Here is a 20,617-nt window from a genome sequence, read left to right on the forward strand (position 1 = left end):
AATAGTAATAATAATAAAATTATAAAAGGTAATAAAAGGTAAACCCTTTATTTAAAAATAATATAAAATATATGAATCTAAGTGAACCTTACAATGAGATTTAAATAGGCCATAGTTATTTTGAGACAATAGTGCTGACCCATGTAGCTATATGAAGGTCTTTTCAACTCTTTTTGAATAGCTTTGGGGTTAATCAAGGTAGATTTGTGCAAGGGGCTGTAAAGTTGCTCAGGAAGCTGTCTCCTCCTTGATATTGCTAGAGTGGTTAGAATTTCCAAGTACCAGGGACTGTACTGCTAGCTTTATTTGGAATAGGCTCACATTCTTTCCATGGGAACTTAACCAGAACTCAATGACTGACTCCATGGATGGCTACTACAAAATTGGGAGTAATTTTCCCCAGGATTTATCATACCATCTGAACATAAGTGTGTATTTTCACACAATAGATTTTTTAAAATAATATAAATTATATAGCTTATTTATAAAATTTTTGCAAATGAATATACTTTGAAAAATTTTTACTACAGAACTAGTACATACTTATAATATCTTAACAACACAGAAATATATAAAAAGTTAAATCTCTCAGGGTGCCTGGTTGGCTCAGTCCGTAGAGCATGTGACTTTTGATCTCAGAGTTTTGAGTTCCAAGCCCCACACTGGGTGTAGGATTATTTAAAAATAAAATCTTAAAAAAAAAAAAAGTTAAAACTCCTATTCTTATCCCTTCACATCTCATTATACAGTGGTACTCATGTATCCTTTCTTTAGTTTTTGCTTTTTATTTATTTATTTTTTTAAGATTGATTGATTGATTGATTGATTTGAGAGACAGTGTGTAAAGTGGAGGGGGAGGCAGAGGGAGAAAAAGAATCTTCAAGCAGGCTGCCTGCTAAGCATGGAGCCTAACACAGGGCCCAGTCCCAGGACCCTGAAATCATGACCTGAGCTAAATCAAGAGCTCAACTGACTGAGCCACCCAGATGCCTCTAATTTTTGCTTTTTAATTTAAAGATTCATTATTTAGAGGAATGAGGATAAAGCACGATATAATGGAGATGTGATGACTGTCACAGTAATATACTAAATTTGAATTTTCTGATGGAGAAACAGAAATTAGTAAAAATCAGAAGGAAGTATAATACTAATATTTTGTCCCTCCAGAAATTCATCAGTGTCTACATATTGTATCAACAATTATCACCAAATATTTAATATATTAAAAAGGGAAGTAGCACATACACATTTGTGATTTATTTTATGGAAAGCTGCTTTAAGACTGCCCCCAGAAATTTATTGAAATTTATCATTGGACACCATTTTTATAAATCTTTCCTATTAGATTTAATTAGTGGAACAGAGACATGTAGAGTATAAAATTAAAAACACGATGTATATTTAATTTTGTCATTTATGTTCCATTGTTGTAAATTTAATTTGCTACTTACTTTTAAGTTTATTGAAAATTACAGCTATGCTTGACCAGTTGCTTGGGGTTTTTTTGCTCCCAGATGACTTTATTTGAGAAAAGAATATTAGATAGAAAAATTGCATAACCTCTGGGTCTTGTCTTAACCAATGTGGCAGCATTATTTTATTCAGAGGACATTCTCAAAAAGGCAGACTCATATTCAAATGTAAGAGAGAAAATATATTCTAAGCCCAAACACCAGCTTCTATGCATAATTATCATCTCTGTACCCTTTCATTATTTTAAAGGTTTAGAGTTGATTCTATTTTCTACTTTGAAACTAATGTGAACATTCTTAAATAAACTCATAGTTCCATAAAATCATGTTTGAGGCTTTTTTTTTTTTCCTTTTTGGGGGGCTTTTTTCCCTCTTTTTAAAATAAAATGGGGAAAAAAGTTTTCCTTAGAAGAACTCTTCTCTGTCATTTTTGATAATTCTGTTCCAGGAATAGCATCTTCAAAAATCCATGAAGTTTTTGGACATCTTTTGTGATTTTTTTTTTTTAATGCCATAGATTTTTTTATTTTCTAGTTCAATCTTTTCTGAATTTCAGTAGTGAATTGCTATCTAACTAATATAGAATAGGGAATTCTTATTCACTATTCTGATTTTTGATGTTTATCTTTTTTAATTCCAGAGAGTTAAAAGATAACCTTGGCAGTGATGATCCAGAAGGCGACATACCAGTCTTGTTGCAGGCTGTCCTGGCAAGGAGTCCTAATGTTTTCAGGGAGAAAAGTATGCAGAACAGATATGTACAAAGTGGTGAGGTTTTTCATTGATTTTCATATTATATTTTTTTGTGGGTCTCTTGTCAGAGCTTGTTTCACATGTAATTAAATTCAGGTGTCTCCTTTAATAAGGTAGCCTATCATCTATGAAGTTGATAACTTGAATCCAGCCAAGAATAAGAAGGAAAGTAAATGGCTGTTAATATTCTTACAGTTTAATATGTAACTAAATTCCTTGGGAATTAGACAAAGCTGAAGTATATTTTGTTAGATATTTCAGAATGCATTCATTCACTTAAAGAGCTTTAGAAGTCTTTTTATTTTAGAAAATCATGGAATTGGTATGAAAGAAGTCTTTTCATTAATCATATAATAAAAATATTTGCAGAGCTTTTCAACATGCAGTACTTGTATAACTAATTGTACCAAGTTTTAGTACTGATGATTACATTCATAGTTATATAGTAAATTGGTATAACACTTCTGTTGCCTTAGCAACAGAAAAGTAGGTTTTAAGTATTATTGTTATTAAGGAAAAAACCTATTTATAATAAATACCATAAAAAGCATAAAAATATTATATTCAATATAGATATGATTTTTATGTAGTCAAGGAGTACCCATGAGCATTTGTACTGAATCTCTCAAGCCCACATACTTATTTGGCTCTCAAGATTGAAATAGAAGGGAATAGTTTAGACAATTCAAGTCCAACTTAGTTAACAGATGAATTATATTTAAGAATATTGCCCTCCACTCCATTTCCTAGTCTTGTATTTGAGTGTGAGTTGTGTTTTTAAAGCAATTGCATAGTTTTTTCTTCATTCCCCAAAGTGAGTTTATGGAAATGCTTCTGCCCAAACCCCCTTTCTGCAAATCGAAGGCAGGTTTGCAGGACACTTATTCTTCACCAGAACCAACAAGCTAGATTGCAGTAGGAGGAGACAGGTAGGAATGGTGAAAGTAAATCTAGAATTAAATGCTCTGGAAGAATGTTGCAATGAAAGAAAATATGGAGAGATCATTGATTGGAAGAGAAACTTACAGGATAGGAGCATTAAGTATAAGATAATGTGAGTATATATAAAATTGAATAAAGGGGACACCTGGGTGGCTCAGTTGTTAAGCGTCTGCCTTCAGCTCCTCATGATCCCAGGGTCCTAGGATTGAGTTCCACATCGGGCTCCCTGCTAGGCGGGGAGCCTGCTTCTCCCTCTCCCAAGCCTTGTTTGTGTTCCCTCTTTCACTCTGTCTCTCTCTGTCAAATAAATAAAATCTTTTAAAAAATAAAATAAAATTCAATAAAGAAAGTCTTCCAAAATTACTTATACTACATTTTGTAACATTTTAAAATATTTAAAATATTTAATTTGGGTAGTAAATCACCCTAATAAAAAACGTTTAGAGTATTTACCTTTCAATCACTCATTTAGTATTTTATACTACATGCACTTATATCTTAGTCAAAAACATTAACTTCTCCATATCATACTTCGTGAAAACATAAACTTAGCATTAAAAAATGAATTGATTCATTGCATATTATGATTTTTTTCTAAGCGTTTCCCTGGTGATATTTGGCTTTAAAATTTGAAAAGGTGATTTTTGGTTGCTAAATGTAAATGTGAGTCACACATATGGAGCATATTTAATAATATGCAAATCACTTTATTCATAGTTTTTTGGAAGTTTGAGATAATCAGAAGGGACTATTAGAAATTTCATTTGCCCCCTTTTTAAATAAAGCCATTGCTGTCAAACTAGTAATTCCAACTTGTTCCAGACTGTTAATTCAGGGGAAACATTTTTTTTTTTTTTTTTGTAACACTGTTTTATTAAGAGTGAGCTTTTTTCAGTATTCCTAAACTGTAAACAATGGAAAACTGAAGTATCAAAGGAAACACATCAGAGATCATATATAACAGACAAAAACCTTTAAATTTTCTTATTGCCTTTATACAATAATCAATGCATATTTAAGTAATATAATTTCTTACTAGGCAAACATTTTTGCATATGCTGCCTTCTCTTTATCTTTCTGTGCCTTTATCTTTTGTTTGACTCTAAGCAACTCTGCCTGGATAGCTTTATCTTCTGGTGCTATCTCCTGAGCTTTCTTAAGATCAGCCAGTGCTTGATCGTAGTCTTTTAATCCTTGCCATCCTTGAGCTCTACGGTACAATGCTTTGGTACTGGATGGGTCTGTTTCAAGAGCCTCCAAACAACTGTCGATTGCTCCCTGCCAATTTGACATCTTCAGTTTACAAGCACCAATATTCAGTACACAGCTTAAAGCTATAGGTTGTAGCTTCAATCTATCTGCTTGCTCAATAACAGCCTTTGAACCTTCCACATCCCTTAAAACTTTTGTATATTTTTTAATGGCCATTTCCCAGTTCTGAGATTTGAAAAAAGTATTTCCAATATTTTTTTACATCTTCGGCTATTAGTAAAATTTTATTTACATCTTTTAAATCTATATCTGCATCCTCAGGGAAGTCTGGATGACTGTCACCAGAGCCATCTTTTGGGTATATCCCCCAATCATCCCCTTCCTTCAATTCTCCGCATTCTGCAATAACGCACAATTTGGCAGGTTTTTCACCTTTCACTTCTACATTTTCCAGTATCCTTGCCACACCCATTCCTTTAATTACTTGACCAAATACCATATGTTTCCCATCCAAGTGAGGAGTTGGGACTGTTGTGATAAAGAACTGAGAATCATTTGTATTGCAGCCTGCATTTGCCATGCTCAATAAACCTTCCTGATCATGCTTATAATAGAAATTTTCATCTTCAAATTTTTCACCATAAATACTTTCTCCACCTGTCCCGTTTTGATTTGAGAAATCTCCACCTTGAATCATAAATTTCTTAATTCGATGGAAAGGGCATCCTTTGAAATGGAGAGGTTTCCCAGTGGTGGGTCCAATGCCTTTTTCTCCTGTACACAACGCACGAAAATTTTCTGCAGTTTTGGGTACAATATCTGCAAAAAATTCTAAGACAATTCGACCAACTCGCTCCCCTCCGATGTCCACGTCAAAGAAGACTCTGGGGTTACAGGGGTTGGAAGGCTTAGTTTTCGGGGATGGGTAGGACATTTTGAATTGCAGATGCGCTTGGGAGTGAACTCAGAGAACCTCGTGGACCCCAGGGGAAACATTTTTTAACTCTCATCTTCTAGAGGATTGCCCTCCCTCTCCAAAAAAAAAAAACAATAATTATAGTAATTATTAAGCTGTGGAATGTATGATTTACTACTGAATTTGAGTTGGAAGAGAAAGCTCAGAAGTTAATTTCGACTGCATGTAAAAGAAAACACATTATTAGTGATAAATTCTGAGGTGATTTTGAGCCCTCATCTCATTCATCTACTGTTTCAGAACTAGATTCCCTACTGCAGTATTACTGACAAATGAACATGTAACTTCTGTTTGAATGTTTTTGGTGAAAGGCACTTTTCATATCAGTAGCAAGAAATGGAATTTAAGAATATAATGTGATGCTTGAAGCTCCCCAAAAGATAAGCTATACATAAGAAAGTTCAGGGTCACTGATTTTGTATTTGATTTTAAAATGTCTAAATAACTGAATTTTTCTGTATCTCCTATATAAAAAAATGTCATTTGTGTAATAAATGAACAGTGTCTACCTTAAAAAGAAATATGAGAATCTTAAAGCTATCCTCACATTTTTATTATTTAATCAAATATTCATTTAATCTTTACTATGTGGCAAAGAATTATTGTGGAAGAGGGAATAGGAGCATTCTGTTTCACATCAAAACATTCAGATGGAAATTGCAGCAACTCAAAACTTTGGGCCCCTCAATAAATTAGTATTTTTTTAAAACTGAAATCTGTGAAATGAGTAAAACAAGTGGTTCTGTGAAATAAAGCCTTAAAGACTGGAGATGTTTGTAATAAAGTAGTCCATGTAATGGAAAAAACACCCAAGGACCAATTGTAGGAGGAATTGTGTAGTATTTGGTTAGAGGTAGATAAAGTGACTTCTAAAGGTTCTTTTCAATTGTAAGGCTAAATGATCGGACATTAAGTAATCAAGTAAAAAAATTTTTTTTAATTAAATCTCTGTCTCTGGTCCTGGATTAGTTACATGGTAAAAGGATGTTTTGGTAAAATTGGTTGTACTTGAAACTTAGTTTCTCTATTTTGCTCTTCAAAATGAACATGTGGGTCAAAAAAAGGAAAGAACAGAAAGAACTTTTGAATGTTTGTCATAGAGCAATTGCTTTAAATTATTTAAAAGATATTTTACCATTAAAGAAAATAACATGCTTTCCATTTTTATGTGATATGTAGGAATGATGATGTCTCAGTATAAACTTTCTCAGAATTCCATGCACAGTAGTCCTGCATCTTCCAATTATCAACAAACCACTATCTCACATAGCCCCTCCAGGTAATATATGCATCATTTTATGAAGTATTATTTTCTGTGATGAATATGCTTTTGAATGTACACTGTATACATACCTTTAGGTAATGGTGAATTATATGTAGTTGAAAAATTAAGATGCTTTGCCTTAAGTAGTAATTCACATGAGCTTTTGTCTTAAAATGTCAGATACAGAAATGTGCTAATACACTAATTGAACTATCATCTTAGTAACTTAAATTCATACAGACAAAGAATGTATTAAAGTAATGTGTTTGAGATAATAAGAAAATTTATAGAGTAGAATTCAGGGAGCATGACTTTATCTTAAACAAATGGATGCTTTTATGCAAGTAAAATAAATGAATTACCTGTTTTTACAAATTGTTCGGTGTAACTCTTAAATTATGAATCAAGAATAATTTTTATATTCTCTGTTTTTCAAAATTTACTGTTTGTATATTTTGTTTTATACAAATCAGAGTTTGGAAAATTTTATGGCAGTGAAATTTCAAGGAATAGCGTATTTATTTCATTTCCTGATATTGTTTATTTGGATTTTGGGTTTTAGCCGGTTTGTGCCACCACAGACAAGCTCTGGGAACAGATTTATGCCACAACAAAATAGCCCAGTGCCTAGTCCATATGCCCCACAAAGCCCTGCAGGATACATGCCATATTCCCATCCTTCAAGTTACACAACACATCCACAGATGCAACAAGGTAAGAAATTCGTGGTTTGTTTATAGGGAATGCCTGTAATTTCAGCGAATTTATTTTTTGTTTTTATAATTTTTAAAATACAAACTAAAACACTATCCTGAAATTCATCATTTGGGAGGTAAAAGGATCCCTGTCCTATGATTCTTTGGATTAGGTTATTATACAACTGAGATACCTAATTATGAGATACCAGTTACACAACTAGATACCTAGTTATGAAAATAGGAAGTATTCTTATTTTTCTTAATTGGGCTTTCTTCTTACATAGCACTAAAGCTGAAGAAGAATTACGTTTTAATTGGTAGAGGATATATAGTGTGAAAATTTTACTATAGACTAAATACAGTGCTGATAGAGAAAATAATCTTAGATGCAAAAATTTATGGAATTAGATTACTAGTTCTCAGTTGAAATCAGTTGGTAATGTCTTTTTAAGGTTATATTGCTTTGGGACATATGTCATGACTTCGAAATAATTTTTTATTAGTGATGTAAATAAAGTATATACTTAAAATTTTTTAAAAAGTATGCATTTTTTGGAAAATTTTTAAAAAGTACAAAAGGGAATATAAAAATTTGTGTGTTTTTGTCCCCCGTAATTAACAGCAAATTTTTAATATTTGCATTCAGTTACTAGTTTCTGAGTGTATTCTTTTCTGTATTGCATGGAGTCAAATGTCCTTTACATAAACTTTTTAACTTACAGACTTCTAATTTAGTCTTCAATCAAAACAGCCATCTTCTGGTTTCCCAAAACTAGTTAATGAAATACGAGGTTGAGACTATTTTATACACTAATTTAAGGGAAAATTAGGAGGCAGGTCACACATTTGACCTCCCAACATTATAGAATTTAGTTTGAGTGCCGAACATGAGTATGTATGTATTTTGTATGTTCTTGTTACTTGTGAAATATTAGTATACTCTGGCACACAAAGCTGTAAGGAACATTTTAACTGTAATGAAAGAAAAACGTTAAAAGGACACATTTGTTTCTTAAGGAAATATCACATGCACATTCATATGTCTAGGAAAGAACGTCAACTTTTACTCTGATTGTTGTTTTTTAAACAAGATAAACCCAGCTTTTCCAGAAGTTGAAATCACAAAATCAAAAGAGAAATGTTAGTTTGAACATTTGCCTGTTCAGTAATGAAACAGAATTATTGGACATTCTCTGATATTTGAGAAACTACAAATGTTACTCAGGGATTAGCCCCACCTAGATACTAAGGTTATCACAAGTAAGAAAATATAGTGTGGAAGGAACAAGTGGGTAGGTAAATGGGACAGAAAAGAATCCAGAAATAAGGCAAATATATGTATGGAAATTTAGAGTATGTGGAAGGTAACATTTAAAACTTTTTTCAACTTAATGTTACAAAAATTTTAGCTGTGTAGAAAAGTTGAAAGATGAGCTCAGTGAACCCCTTCATCAACAGGCATCATAACTCTTTGCCATTAAATACATCTGCTAAGAAGAAGGAAGTTATATAAACACCAAATGTAATAATTCACCTCTAAAAAAAATAAGAACAGTTCTGTAGAATCATTTAATATGCAATCTATATTCATTTATCACCAGTTGTCCCACATATGTCTTTCTTATCCCTTTTTTCTCTTCAAAACATGATCTGATTAGAGATGTGAATCAAAATTAAAATGAAATAAAATTTTATATTAACTCTATGAGTAAACATTTTTTAGTTGTTGATACCCAGTATCAACAAATGTGCAGGGAAATTTGAACTTCCTACATTCTTCATAGGGATGTAAATTGGTACAATCTTTTTAGAGACCATTTTGACAATATCATAATTCACAATGTATATGCATCCTTGAGTACAGATTCTCTCTCCCTTAAGAAAAGGGAAGAAGATAAAACATACCCAGTTTTATCTGTAAGTTCTACCATGTGCTGAGACAATTAGTTATCCATATGGAAAAAAGTAAAATTGAATTCCTGTCTCAACTACACAGATAAGATGGATTAAAGACCTAAGTGTGACAAAAAACAAAACTGAAAATTTTAAAAAGAAAATGTAGAAGACTGTGTTCTTATGATTTGTGTTAAGGAGGAAATCTGAGTGGCTAGTAGACCATGAAAAGATGCGTGGCTTCACTATTAATCAAGGAAATGTAACAGTTAAAGTGACAATCAGACACATTCCCATTCTCAGGTTGACAAGGATATAAAGCAGTAAGATCTCTGATACTGCCAGTGGAGTACAAATGGACATAAGTAATTTGGAAAGCTATTTGTTAATATTAAGTAAGGTTTAAAAATGGACATATCCAGGGGTACCTGGGTGGCTCAGTCAGTTAAGAGTCTGCCTTCAGCTCGGGTCATGATCTCAGTGTCCTGGGATTGAGCCCCAAGTTAGGATCCCATCTCAGTGGGGAGCCTGCTTCTCCCTTTCTCCCTCTGCTGCTCCCGGTGCTTGTGCTCTCTCACTCTCTATGTCAAATAAATAAATAAAATCTTCTAAAAAAAATTAAAATGGGCGTATCCAGCAGTTTCACTCCTAGACACATTTGTAAAAAAGTCATGTATAAGAATACAATACAGGTACATGTATACATGTACAAGAATATGCATTATTTATGACAGCAGAAATACTGAAGCAATGAAAACATTGAATAATGGAATATTGTTTACATTATGCAGCAGAATATATCTGTTTCCTTAAAATATGTGAATTTAATACTACATGTAAAAATGGATAAAAAGCAAGTTAGAGAAGGATATATACATACATACAGCATACCATTTGTATAAAGTTATATGTGAAACAGCGCTCTGAATTATTTAGGAATATATTCATTTATAGTAAAGGCATAAAGATATTCATAGAGTAAACTGTGAATTCAGTATGGTGGTTACTTTTTTATGAAGTAAGGGGAAGGGAACAGAGGATAGGAATATGCATGTATATGTATATGATGCTCTCCATAGATTTTATCTATCTATAGATAACATTATCTATAATGTTATCTGATGTTTTCTTTTCAAAAATGGATTGGAATGATGTGTTACAGTGTTAAGATTTGATCAAGCATTATAGAGTATGTGAGTGCTCAATATATTACTTTCTTTAATTTCTGTATGCTTAATTATTTTGTGAACAATCATTATTTTAACAGTTTATTTTTATAAAGCTTTTTGTTTTTATTCTTATTAATTTCAGCATCAGTATCAAGTCCCATTGTTGCAGGTGGTTTGAGAAACATACATGATAATAAAGTTTCTGGCCCGTTGTCTGGCAATTCAGCTAATCATCATGCTGATAATCCTAGACATGGCTCAAGTGATGACTACCTACACATGGTGCACAGGCTAAGTAGTGACGTATGTAATATATTAGTTGTCATTGAGGTAATAAAATAGTGCTAATATTTGTTTCATAACCTATTTTGTGTTTTTTTGGTGTTTTGTTTTTGGGGGGGGGCGGATTTACCTGGTCTTTATTTGGCACTTAGTATGTCTTTAATAAATGTATCCTTGAGGCTTAATCCCTCAAACTGCAAGTAACGTATCTATCAAAGGGTTTCACAGAACAGGATTTTTTTAAATTATTTTTATTAATGTATTACTATTTGCCCCAGGGGCACAGGTCTGTGAATCATCAGGCTCACACACTTCGCAGCACTGACCATATCACATACCCTCCCCAGTGTCCATAATGCAACGACCCTCTCCAAACCACCCTGCCACCAGCAACCCTCAGTTTGTTTTGTGAGATTAAGAGTCTCTTACGTTTTGTCTCCCTCCCAATCCCAACTCATTTCATAACCTATTTTGATTCCATGGTTTAAATGGTATCTACTGTATTTCAAGGGTGATACCAGGTCTGAGAATCTAGCAATGTACAGTGTGGTTCCTATGTTCACAGAGCTTAGTCTCTAGTGAGGTTGGTCAACTGGCCAGTAGTTTGACCTACAACTAAGAACGGCTTTTACATTTTTAAACAACGAAGAACAGTATGTGACAGAAACTACATGTGGCTCTCAAAGCCTAAAATATTTATTATCTGTCCCTTTACAGAAGAAGTTTGCCAGTCCTTGGCTATAGACATGTAGACGTTTTGGTTCTTAATGAAATATAGTTTCATTTTTAAATACTTGTTCACACAAAATGTTCCTTTAAATAATGAACCTTTATATATTAATTCATAGTTCTTCTTACCTCTAAAACTTGCACATAACTTTATTCCCTGAAATTTAAGGTTGCTTTGATGTTTTAAGATAGTCCATATACTGGAATTGGTTTTGTGGTATTATCAGATAAGTTATATGTTATAGGTTTGGTGGTATTATCAGATAAGTTATATGTATATAAGGATAACAAAGATGACCGTGAACTCTACCCTCTAGACGTTTATAGCCTGGTAGGGTGTTCACAGCTCCTTATGTAGAAAATAGTAAAAAAAAAAAAAAAAAAAAAAAAAAATGGAGCATAGTAGTAATACCAGTTTTCTTATTCATTGCCATGCATAGGCTGTTGATTCTTTTGGATACAGTTTCAATTCTTCTAAGATTTACCATGAAGAAAACAGGAAAGTGCAGAAGAATTATGCTTTTGAATACCAACACTTTACTTGTCAGTAGTTTATGTCTTTTATTGGTCTGTTTAAGATTTCTCTAAAGCCTCTCCTATCGTTTGGGGTATAAATTTTATACTCTGTTCTTAGGATGGAGATTCTTCAACAATGAGGAATGCTGCATCTTTTCCCTTGAGGTCTCCACAACCAGTATGCTCCCCTGCTGGAAGTGATGGAACTCCTAAAGGTATTGTAACTAAAATTTCCATCATCATTTCATATATATATATATATATATATATATATATATATATATATATATAATTTTTTTTTTTTTTTTTTTTAGTGGGGTGGCAGGGAGAGAATCTTAGCAGGCTCTGTGCCCAGTGTGGAGCCCAACCCAGGGCTCAGTCTCACAACATTGAGATCATGACCTGAGCTGAAATCAAAATTCGGGCACTTAACCAACTAAGCCCTACAGGCACCCTAGCACTTCCTATTTCAAGTTGAGTGAAGAACTCAAACTTTTTAGTTGCAGATACCGAAAACTATTCTTTATTGTTTTTCATTTATTGAGGAAAGAAACAAACCTGTAGTTATCCCTGTAAACTATTGATAGTGTTTTCAGATATATATACAGTATTATTGTCACTGATAAATCCAATGGTCTTTTCAAACAGCAGCCTACTTAACCTCTCTTAAACATTTGAAATTATTGATCTGCTTTCCCCATCATCCACCTTCCTGAAAAAACTTTTTTCATATCAAGTCCACTGGTTTTCTTATACTTCTTTTCATTTTTGTTTTTTTTTTTTTCATTAGCTCTTCTATCTGTTCTCTCATTCCTCAAGATTTCTGTTTTTGGACTTTTAATCCCCCATTGTACTTTTCTCCTTCACTCTTTCACTCAGTTTTGGTAATAACATTGATTACTTTTGTGAACAGGATTGCCAGATCAATGTCTTTGGCTCCAGCCCTGTATCCCAAGTTGTAATTTTTTGGTTCGGTTTCCTCATGTCTAGCTGGTATTTCAGATTCATTTTCAAGATTGTCCCCCCAGTTCTTTTTGCTATTCCAATTTAGTTTAATGACTTTATAGTCCTGAACCATTGTTAAGTTGTCACTAATCTCGGGCGTCTGGGTGGCTCAGTTGGTTGAGCAACTGCCTTCAGCTCAGCTCATGATCCTGGAGTACCCTGATTGAGTCCCGCATCCAGCTCCCTGCTCAGCAGGGGGTCTGCTTCTCCTCTGTCCTTACCTAACCCTCATACTTGCTCTTATTCTCTCTGTCAAATAAATAAATAAAATCTTTTTTTAAAAAGGGAGGGGGGGGGAAGAAGTTGTCTTTCACCTCTCATGTAGCCACTTGTCAAAATCAAGCCCATTCTATTTTACCTCTCTAAATCTCTTAGATTTAGAAAATATCTAAAGATAGATTTAGAAAAAAATCTAAAGATAAAAAATCCTATCTTTTCAAGTTCTAAGCTAAATGGGTGATCTTCCATGGATCCTTCTCCCATAATCTTCTTAAACCATTCATTAGTTTATATTTTTTCTAATAACTTATCTTATGCTGTCTTATGGACATGAATTTTATCTTCAAATTTCAAAAAAACCTTGGGTGGACTTTTGTGTATTCTAGACTCATAAAATTTTGAATTTAAGTCCAAGTTTGGGCTTTTTTTAGAAGTAATTAAAATTAAAGTATGATAATTTGAATTACCAGAGTTACTGGAAGAGAATATTATATTCCATGTTAAAGAATTAGCTTTGTAATTAATTGCGATATAGCTGATAATAAATTTTCTCTATTCCTGAGAATTTCTAATTATAGCTTCTAAATCATGGACTGGTGTGCCTCTTATTATAAAGATTTTATTTTTTTCACAGATTGTCTCTAATCAAAGAGTTGGAACACATTCTTCCTAGGGTGAAAGTTGAACTTTTATGAGCGATTCTTATTCTAGAATTCTATGAATTTTCAGGGATAAAAATAACTCAGCTTGTAAAAGAGAGAGCGACTTTCAGAATAACTCTATTTTAGGGTAGGCATCAAAGTTAGGTACATATCTCACAAGTATTGTCAGGGTGAGAAATTATTCAGACTGCCAGGGAGGAGTAACAGTGGGATAGCTGGTTGATCTAGATAATCACCCTATTTTTCCTCTAACTCTTGAGAATGGATGGATGGACGGATGGATGGTTGGTTGGATAACTTTAGATAGAAAGAAAAAAACTTGAGAACAACTTCTTGAGCACATTATTCATCAGAAACCTCTACTACTGTTCATGAGGTTATTTTCCAACTAGTTTTGAAGGTTAAATGCATTGTCATTCTAATTTGATTTTTTTGGTGAACTGCTGGAATTTTAAGTCTGTTCTAAAAATACATAAATTGTCACAAAAATTTTAAATACAAAGGCAATATGGTGTATTGTAATTTAGATGTTAGAAAAATCTGGGTTTAAATTTTTCAGGTTTGCTAGCTATATAACCTTGTGCAGGTTTCTAAACCTCTATAAGCTTCATGTTCCTTTCTGCACAACAGTGATGATAATACAAATCAAGGTTGTTGTAAATTATTTAAGTGACTTGATGTGCAAAGCACCTTGCACAAGCTCTGACAAAATAGATCATCCAAAAATGTTAGTTTCATTTCTTTTTAACTTCCCATATAAGCTGTCTAAAAACACTATCTGTTGACATAACTTAAAACTAACATTTCTAGTAAATTGCTTCAGCTAAGTCTGGGTGGCTTAGTCGGTTAAGCATCTGCTTTCAGCTCAGATCATGATACCAGGGTCCTTGTTCAGTGGGGAATCTGCTTCTCCCTCTGCCTGCTGCTCCCCTGCTTGTGCTCTCGCTCTCTCTCTCTCTCTGACAAATAAATCAAATCTTAAAAAAAAAAAATTACGCCAGTTGCTTCTTTTGCATGTTTTAGCTAATATGTTCTCTAAAAAAGTTATTTTTCTGTATCACACTTTAAATATATTAACATTGCTGATTGAAAGGGCAGATTTACATATCGTGGAAATACATGATACATATACATAATACATATACATACACACACACACACATATATGACCTTAATTTAAGTCTAGGTTTAAGTTCTTTCTATAAAGCACTTTCATCCTGACTGATTTTTGTAATATCCTATGGGTTTTCAAACATTTTATAGTCTAACAATAAGAAATGTAACAGTTATATTTCTGAAGCATAGCAATGCATTTTTCCTCATTTAACAGCTTGTTATCTAAGAGAATTTTCCCATTTGATTAGCTTATTTTTACCACTTCCTTGTATCATATAACATTTTTTAAATTAATGGGATCTGGGCTGAAGATATTTTATTGAGCCTTGATATTTGCTGGACTTGCATATTTTTCTAATAAAAGGAGGATTAGCAAGCTGAAGAGAGTATGTGAATGATGTTAAGTGGAGGGAGAAAGAGAACACCACATAAAGGTATAAATCAGTATTTAACCACCACTTTGTAAAGTAAGTGAAGATTCTAAAAATTTTAACTGTTCCCACTTTCTTTTTCTTATACCAGTAAATATTCATTTGAGTGTAGTTTCTGGCATTAATTTATTATTTTATAAGTTGACAGACTTATTCTTACTTTGGTCTTGTCAGTTTTCCTAGATAATAAGTGAAAAAATAGAGAGTATTTGCTCAAAATATTTGTGTTGTATCATCTTTAGAAACAATGAACTCCTTTGCTGTTTTCAAGCTAAATATATTTTATAGGGACAGAAATAGAAATAACATAATACTGATTTGGAAGATGGAATATTCATACTTAAATTTAAACCTGGATTCTCAGTGAGCAAACTAAAAGATTATGGGGGACAAGTCTTTAGACTTTCTTTTTGTATTTTGTAAATAAGGGGCTGAGATTAGATAATTTCCCAATTTTTTTTCTTGCATTACGATGTTGTCACTTGTTTAATATTTCTATCACAGTGTAAGAAAATGTAAAACTAGTACAGTTGTTCATTCCTGTTGAATTGCTTTTCTAGGATCAAGACCATCTTTAATCCTTCAGTCTCAGCCTCTACCTTGTTCATCACCTCGAGATGTTCCACCAGACATCCTGCTAGATTCTCCAGAAAGAAAACAAAAGAAGCAAAAGAAAATGAAATTAGGCAAGGATGAAAAAGACCAGAGTGAGAAAGCTGCAATGTATGATATCATTAGTTCTCCATCCAAGGACTCTACTAAACTTACATTAAGACTTTCTCGTGTAAGGTCTTCAGACATGGACCAGCAAGAGGATATGCTTTCTGGTATGGAAAATAGCAATGTTTCAGAAAATGATATTCCTTTTAATGTGCAGTACCCAGGACAGACTTCAAAAACACCCATTACTCCACAGGATGTAAACCGCCCACTAAATGCTGCTCAGTGTTTGTCGCAGCAAGAACAAACAGCATTCCTTCCAGCAAATCAAGTGCCTGTTTTACAACAGAACACTTCAATTGCTACGAAACAGCCCCAGACTTCTGTGGTACAGAATCAGCAACAGGTATCACAACAGGGACCTATATATGATGAAGTGGAATTGGATGCATTAGCTGAAATTGAACGAATAGAGAGAGAATCAGCTATTGAAAGGGAGCGCTTTTCAAAAGAAGTTCAAGACAAAGGTAAACTAACCTCATTACTACCACTTCCACATATTTACTCTGGGCAAATATGTAATAATAATGTGAAAAGGTTTTTTTTTAGTTACTCTCTTTTTCCCATTATTTTTCCATTATATTTTATAATGCATTATGTCTTTCAGGTGTATTTTTATTACTAATGCTTATAGCTCAGAAGTTAAAATCTTGCTTTCATTTTTTATTTGAAACAATTATCTGAGATTTGATAATTCTGTATCACAGGTCTATCGCCTATTATGTATCAAATGATATTATCTGTGCTTGTCACTAAAATGAACGTTAGTGTTTCTATAACATGTATTTTCCATAAGTTATGTTAGTACAGTTTTGCATCTTCACTTTTTTTTCCTGTCAAAATAAGGGTAACTGATACAGAATTATTTTGAATAGTACATTTAAGAAAAGTTTATTCAGTTAGATTTTTCACTTTGTTCCCAGTCCCGCCATCTCCTAATAATATAGTTTGGGTTTGGTTTTTTGTTTTGTTTTGGTTTGTTTTAGTAAAAAATTTGTGGAAAGAATTTTAAATTAATATTAAATAGCAGTCCTTAAAGATCAAGGATCTTTTTTTTTGGTGATTAGAGTTAAGTGTCCCTTTTTTGTTTGAGTAGTATGTTAGGATGGAGTGTCACACCTTCTATGAATTCATGGGCTTCTTTCATGCTCTATAAAAAATTATAATCAGATAAAAGTAACTCCCTAAAATTATTGATTATTTGGTGAATATTATGTACAAAACTCTTGAAAATCTTGACAGCCTGACGAATCAGTGATTGAAATTAGTAACGTAATTTATGGATTTGATGTCTTTACAGATTTATATACACATTTGACTACCCAAACCAAAGCATACTTTATGCTTTAATTTTATACTTAAATATTCGAGATTGATACATAGTTCTGATACTTTCTTTTTGGTAATTATAAAACAAAACTTTGTAAAGTTGCATAGAACTCTCTATATATGATCTTGTTCATTATGTGACAGGATCATTTCTAGATTAATTGTGTTTCTAGGCTAAGAAGCATGTTGAAGATTTGTATTATGTTTCCTGTCATGATAGATCTTTTTAACATTACTGAAAAAACAGACATTATTTAGTAATTGTTATATGATGATGTTTGCTAAGTGCTTAGATCATAGGTTGGTGCAAATAAAGTCTTTATTTTATTAGCTAGGGAACTGGAATTTTTTTTTAACTACAAAACTATTGATGTTAAGAATGATACACAGTAAGGCTTCAAAAAAAAAAAAAGAATGATACACAGTGTTCTTATTTGGTTTAGTAATGTGGGGTTCAGGAAATAATAACTATATGGGTTCCAAAATGTATCTCCTTCTCTAACCTCTTATAGAAGTATATGCATGTCAAATGAAGAGAGCCGTATTATTTAACTTCTCTTGATGATATTAATCCCAAATTCCTGAATCCTATGACAGTTTTGCAAGAAACATAAAATTGTAATTTCTTGACTGAGAAATACTAGTTGCCTTGAGAACTGAATTTTTGCATGACATTTTAATCTGTGTTTTGGAAATTTTGTTCTCAAAAAGGGACTTAATTTTTTAAATGATTTTTTAATAGGTGGTAGGAACAAAAACAGGATATGGTGAACTTTTCTTTTCTTTTTACTTTCCTGAAGATTTATTGTATCATATTTGTTGAAGCCGAATTTTTACTTTTAAAAGTTGAAAGAAAATAAAGGTAGTAAATGAAGTTAATTGCATAATAGCAAACTTATTTTAGGCTACTTTTTTAGGGAAAATAAAACAAATTTAGCAAACAGCATACTGTTCTTTCAGAAATTTGTAGTATATATTTTACTTTTTACTATCTCTTCAGTTTTCTCTGTAATGTATGATAGTGTGGCTCTACAATGGTTAATTGAAAAGTTGAGAGCAGAATTGACTTAAAATTTTGAATTCTCTAAGTTGACTTACAGAGGTATCTGGTGCTATAAGGATTAAAGGAATAAATGTTCATTGGAACTACCTGATTTTTAGTTTGATTTAGATGATTTAGTATGTGTATTTTCCCAAATTCTTAATGCTGATTTTGCAGACCTCATATTAGTGCTCATTTCTAACTTGTTTGCTGAAAGCTATGCTCCCATTATTTTGTGGCTTTATTTGAATACCTTTGGAATTTAGGTGCCACTTAACACTTGTGATTGGAACCTTCTCATTTTGTATTCAGTTTCTGCACCATGTGATGGGATAGTGTTTTATATTATACGCAGTTATATTGAGATTTTGGAAAGATTAAAGGTCTGGTATGTTGCTCTAAGACCCTAGGTGAGGTCATAAATAAAAGCAACATTTTCTGAAGTGGTCGTTTTATAGTCAGACCTTGCAAATTGAAATATTTCCTTGAAATGAATTTATTACTAGTTACCACTGCATTTTAGGACTAAATTATGAAATTGACATTTACTGCATTCTAAGGTATGGCCCTGAGAACTTTTTTATAATTATTGGCAACTGTTGGTGGTGGTAAGGAACAAAAAAAGACTACTTGTTTTACTAAGAGCTCTTTTATAGGGTCTGAGCTTGTTTCATATTATATTCGTTTTGAGAGAGGCTTCCTTTCAATAGACCAGAAATGAAAAAACTATGCCTTATAAATAAAATTAGAAAGTTTAACAAACATGGTTGTTTAATCATTATGCAGCTTAAGAAAAGGGATAGAATACTCTTAAGAAGTATTTTACTTAGGTTATGGCAGAACGTAACATACCTCTGTTCCACACATAGAAGACACTTTTGGGGCAGCTAGGTATTTATGTCCCTTGGCCTGTTCTCCCTTCTTTGGGTAGCTTCATGTACACTATTTAAATCTCTGTAACCTGATATTTTATAATATTCTTAAAGGACTTTTTTGCTCAACCTTTGCTCATATTTTCAGTGTCTAATTACGTAATTTTTAAAGGCTGTTCATTTTTGCTTCTGGGTTGACCTATCATAGACATTAATATCTTCTCCATGTGCTGAAAATTCCTGCTTTCTTTTGTCAAAGAGGGGGTTTCTTTGTTCATCTTTGCCTATTTCATCTTTTCTTAAGGTCCACTTTCCATGTTAGTAAGTATGAGGAATGGCCTAGACTAGCTCCTGTCTTTTATAATGTTAGGATATTCTTACACTATAACCCTTATAAAAAGTAAATTACCTACTGTCATTTGAAATAAGAGACTAGTTGGAAATAGGACAGTTAACCACTTAGTTTATACTGCAGTTTAGGGGTGGGATGTTTTCATTTTTCATAATTGGCTACTATGTGTATAATTGTGTGTTTTAAGTGTTTTCAGTTATCACTGGTAAATTTCAGCAAGTGATATAGTTTTTTTCTTACCAGAATAATGAAGTTCAGAATTTCTTTAACAGCTGGATCTTATTTTCATATCAGCATCTAGATGACAAGTATTGTTGGTTTTGAAACTGTGGATCTTTTTGTATGCATTTTCTTCAGAACTATATGCATTCTGATAGCTAAACTTATGGCACCCGGTGCTGAAAAGGGCTTAAAGATAATCAGTGTCCCAAATATTGAAATTATTCTTTATAGAGATGGCTTTCCATCATTAGGTGAAGGTTATGATGTAATGAAGACTGATAAAAGTGGATAGACAAAAGTGACGTGCAGATTCAGAGCCACTTTACAGGAATAAGTTCATGGTGGAACTGAATCAGATCAAGTGAATCAGACCTGCGTGCTCTTAACATATTCAAGAATCCTTGCAGCAATAATGGAATTTTTCCCGGTTTTACAGAAGAGGTGACGTACTTTTCAATAGTTGAAAAATTAAAACTTTGTATTTAGCAATATATTGTGCATAACAGAAAAAAATTACAAGATCTTTCCTAATTTTAATATATTACTCATGTACAAATGCTTTCATACATTTTTATTACAAATAATCATTGCATCATAGTTGAAGATAAACTAAATCAAATATAACATTTCCTTTGAAATTAAACTATGTTAAATTTCCATTTTAATGATAAACGATAATTTGAAATGAGGTTAATTATCTGTAAATTCCTAAGTATTTTGTAATCCTTTAAATTTAGCCTT

The 20,617-nt window shown here is 32.6% G+C and overlaps 1 protein-coding gene and 1 pseudogene across 6 annotated transcripts in view; one reads left to right on the forward strand and one right to left on the reverse strand.

Annotated features, from left to right (window-relative positions):
- The window catches only part of NIPBL (NIPBL cohesin loading factor), a 198,427-nt gene that overhangs the window by 88,497 nt on the left and 89,313 nt on the right, over positions 1–20,617 (forward strand). For 5 of the 6 annotated variants that reach the window (XM_032851342.1, XM_032851344.1, XM_032851343.1 and 2 more), the window contains exons 4-9: positions 2,113–2,240; positions 6,535–6,634; positions 7,182–7,333; positions 10,522–10,682; positions 12,025–12,121; positions 15,900–16,526. In XM_032851342.1, coding sequence (XP_032707233.1) covers positions 2,113–2,240; positions 6,535–6,634; positions 7,182–7,333; positions 10,522–10,682; positions 12,025–12,121; positions 15,900–16,526 — 1,265 coding nt within the window. Of the gene's footprint in view, positions 1–2,112; positions 2,241–6,534; positions 6,635–7,181; positions 7,334–10,521; positions 10,683–11,821; positions 11,934–12,024; positions 12,122–15,899; positions 16,527–20,617 lie in introns of those variants that run through there. The other variant, XM_032851346.1, reaches the window with a different exon arrangement.
- On the reverse strand, positions 4,126–5,313 carry LOC116864106 (annotated as a pseudogene).

This window comes from Lontra canadensis, unplaced genomic scaffold (genome assembly GCF_010015895.1).
Source record: "Lontra canadensis isolate GAN:19392208 unplaced genomic scaffold, GSC_riverotter_1.0 scaffold5, whole genome shotgun sequence".
In the NCBI taxonomy this organism is placed as follows: domain Eukaryota; kingdom Metazoa; phylum Chordata; class Mammalia; order Carnivora; family Mustelidae; genus Lontra; species Lontra canadensis.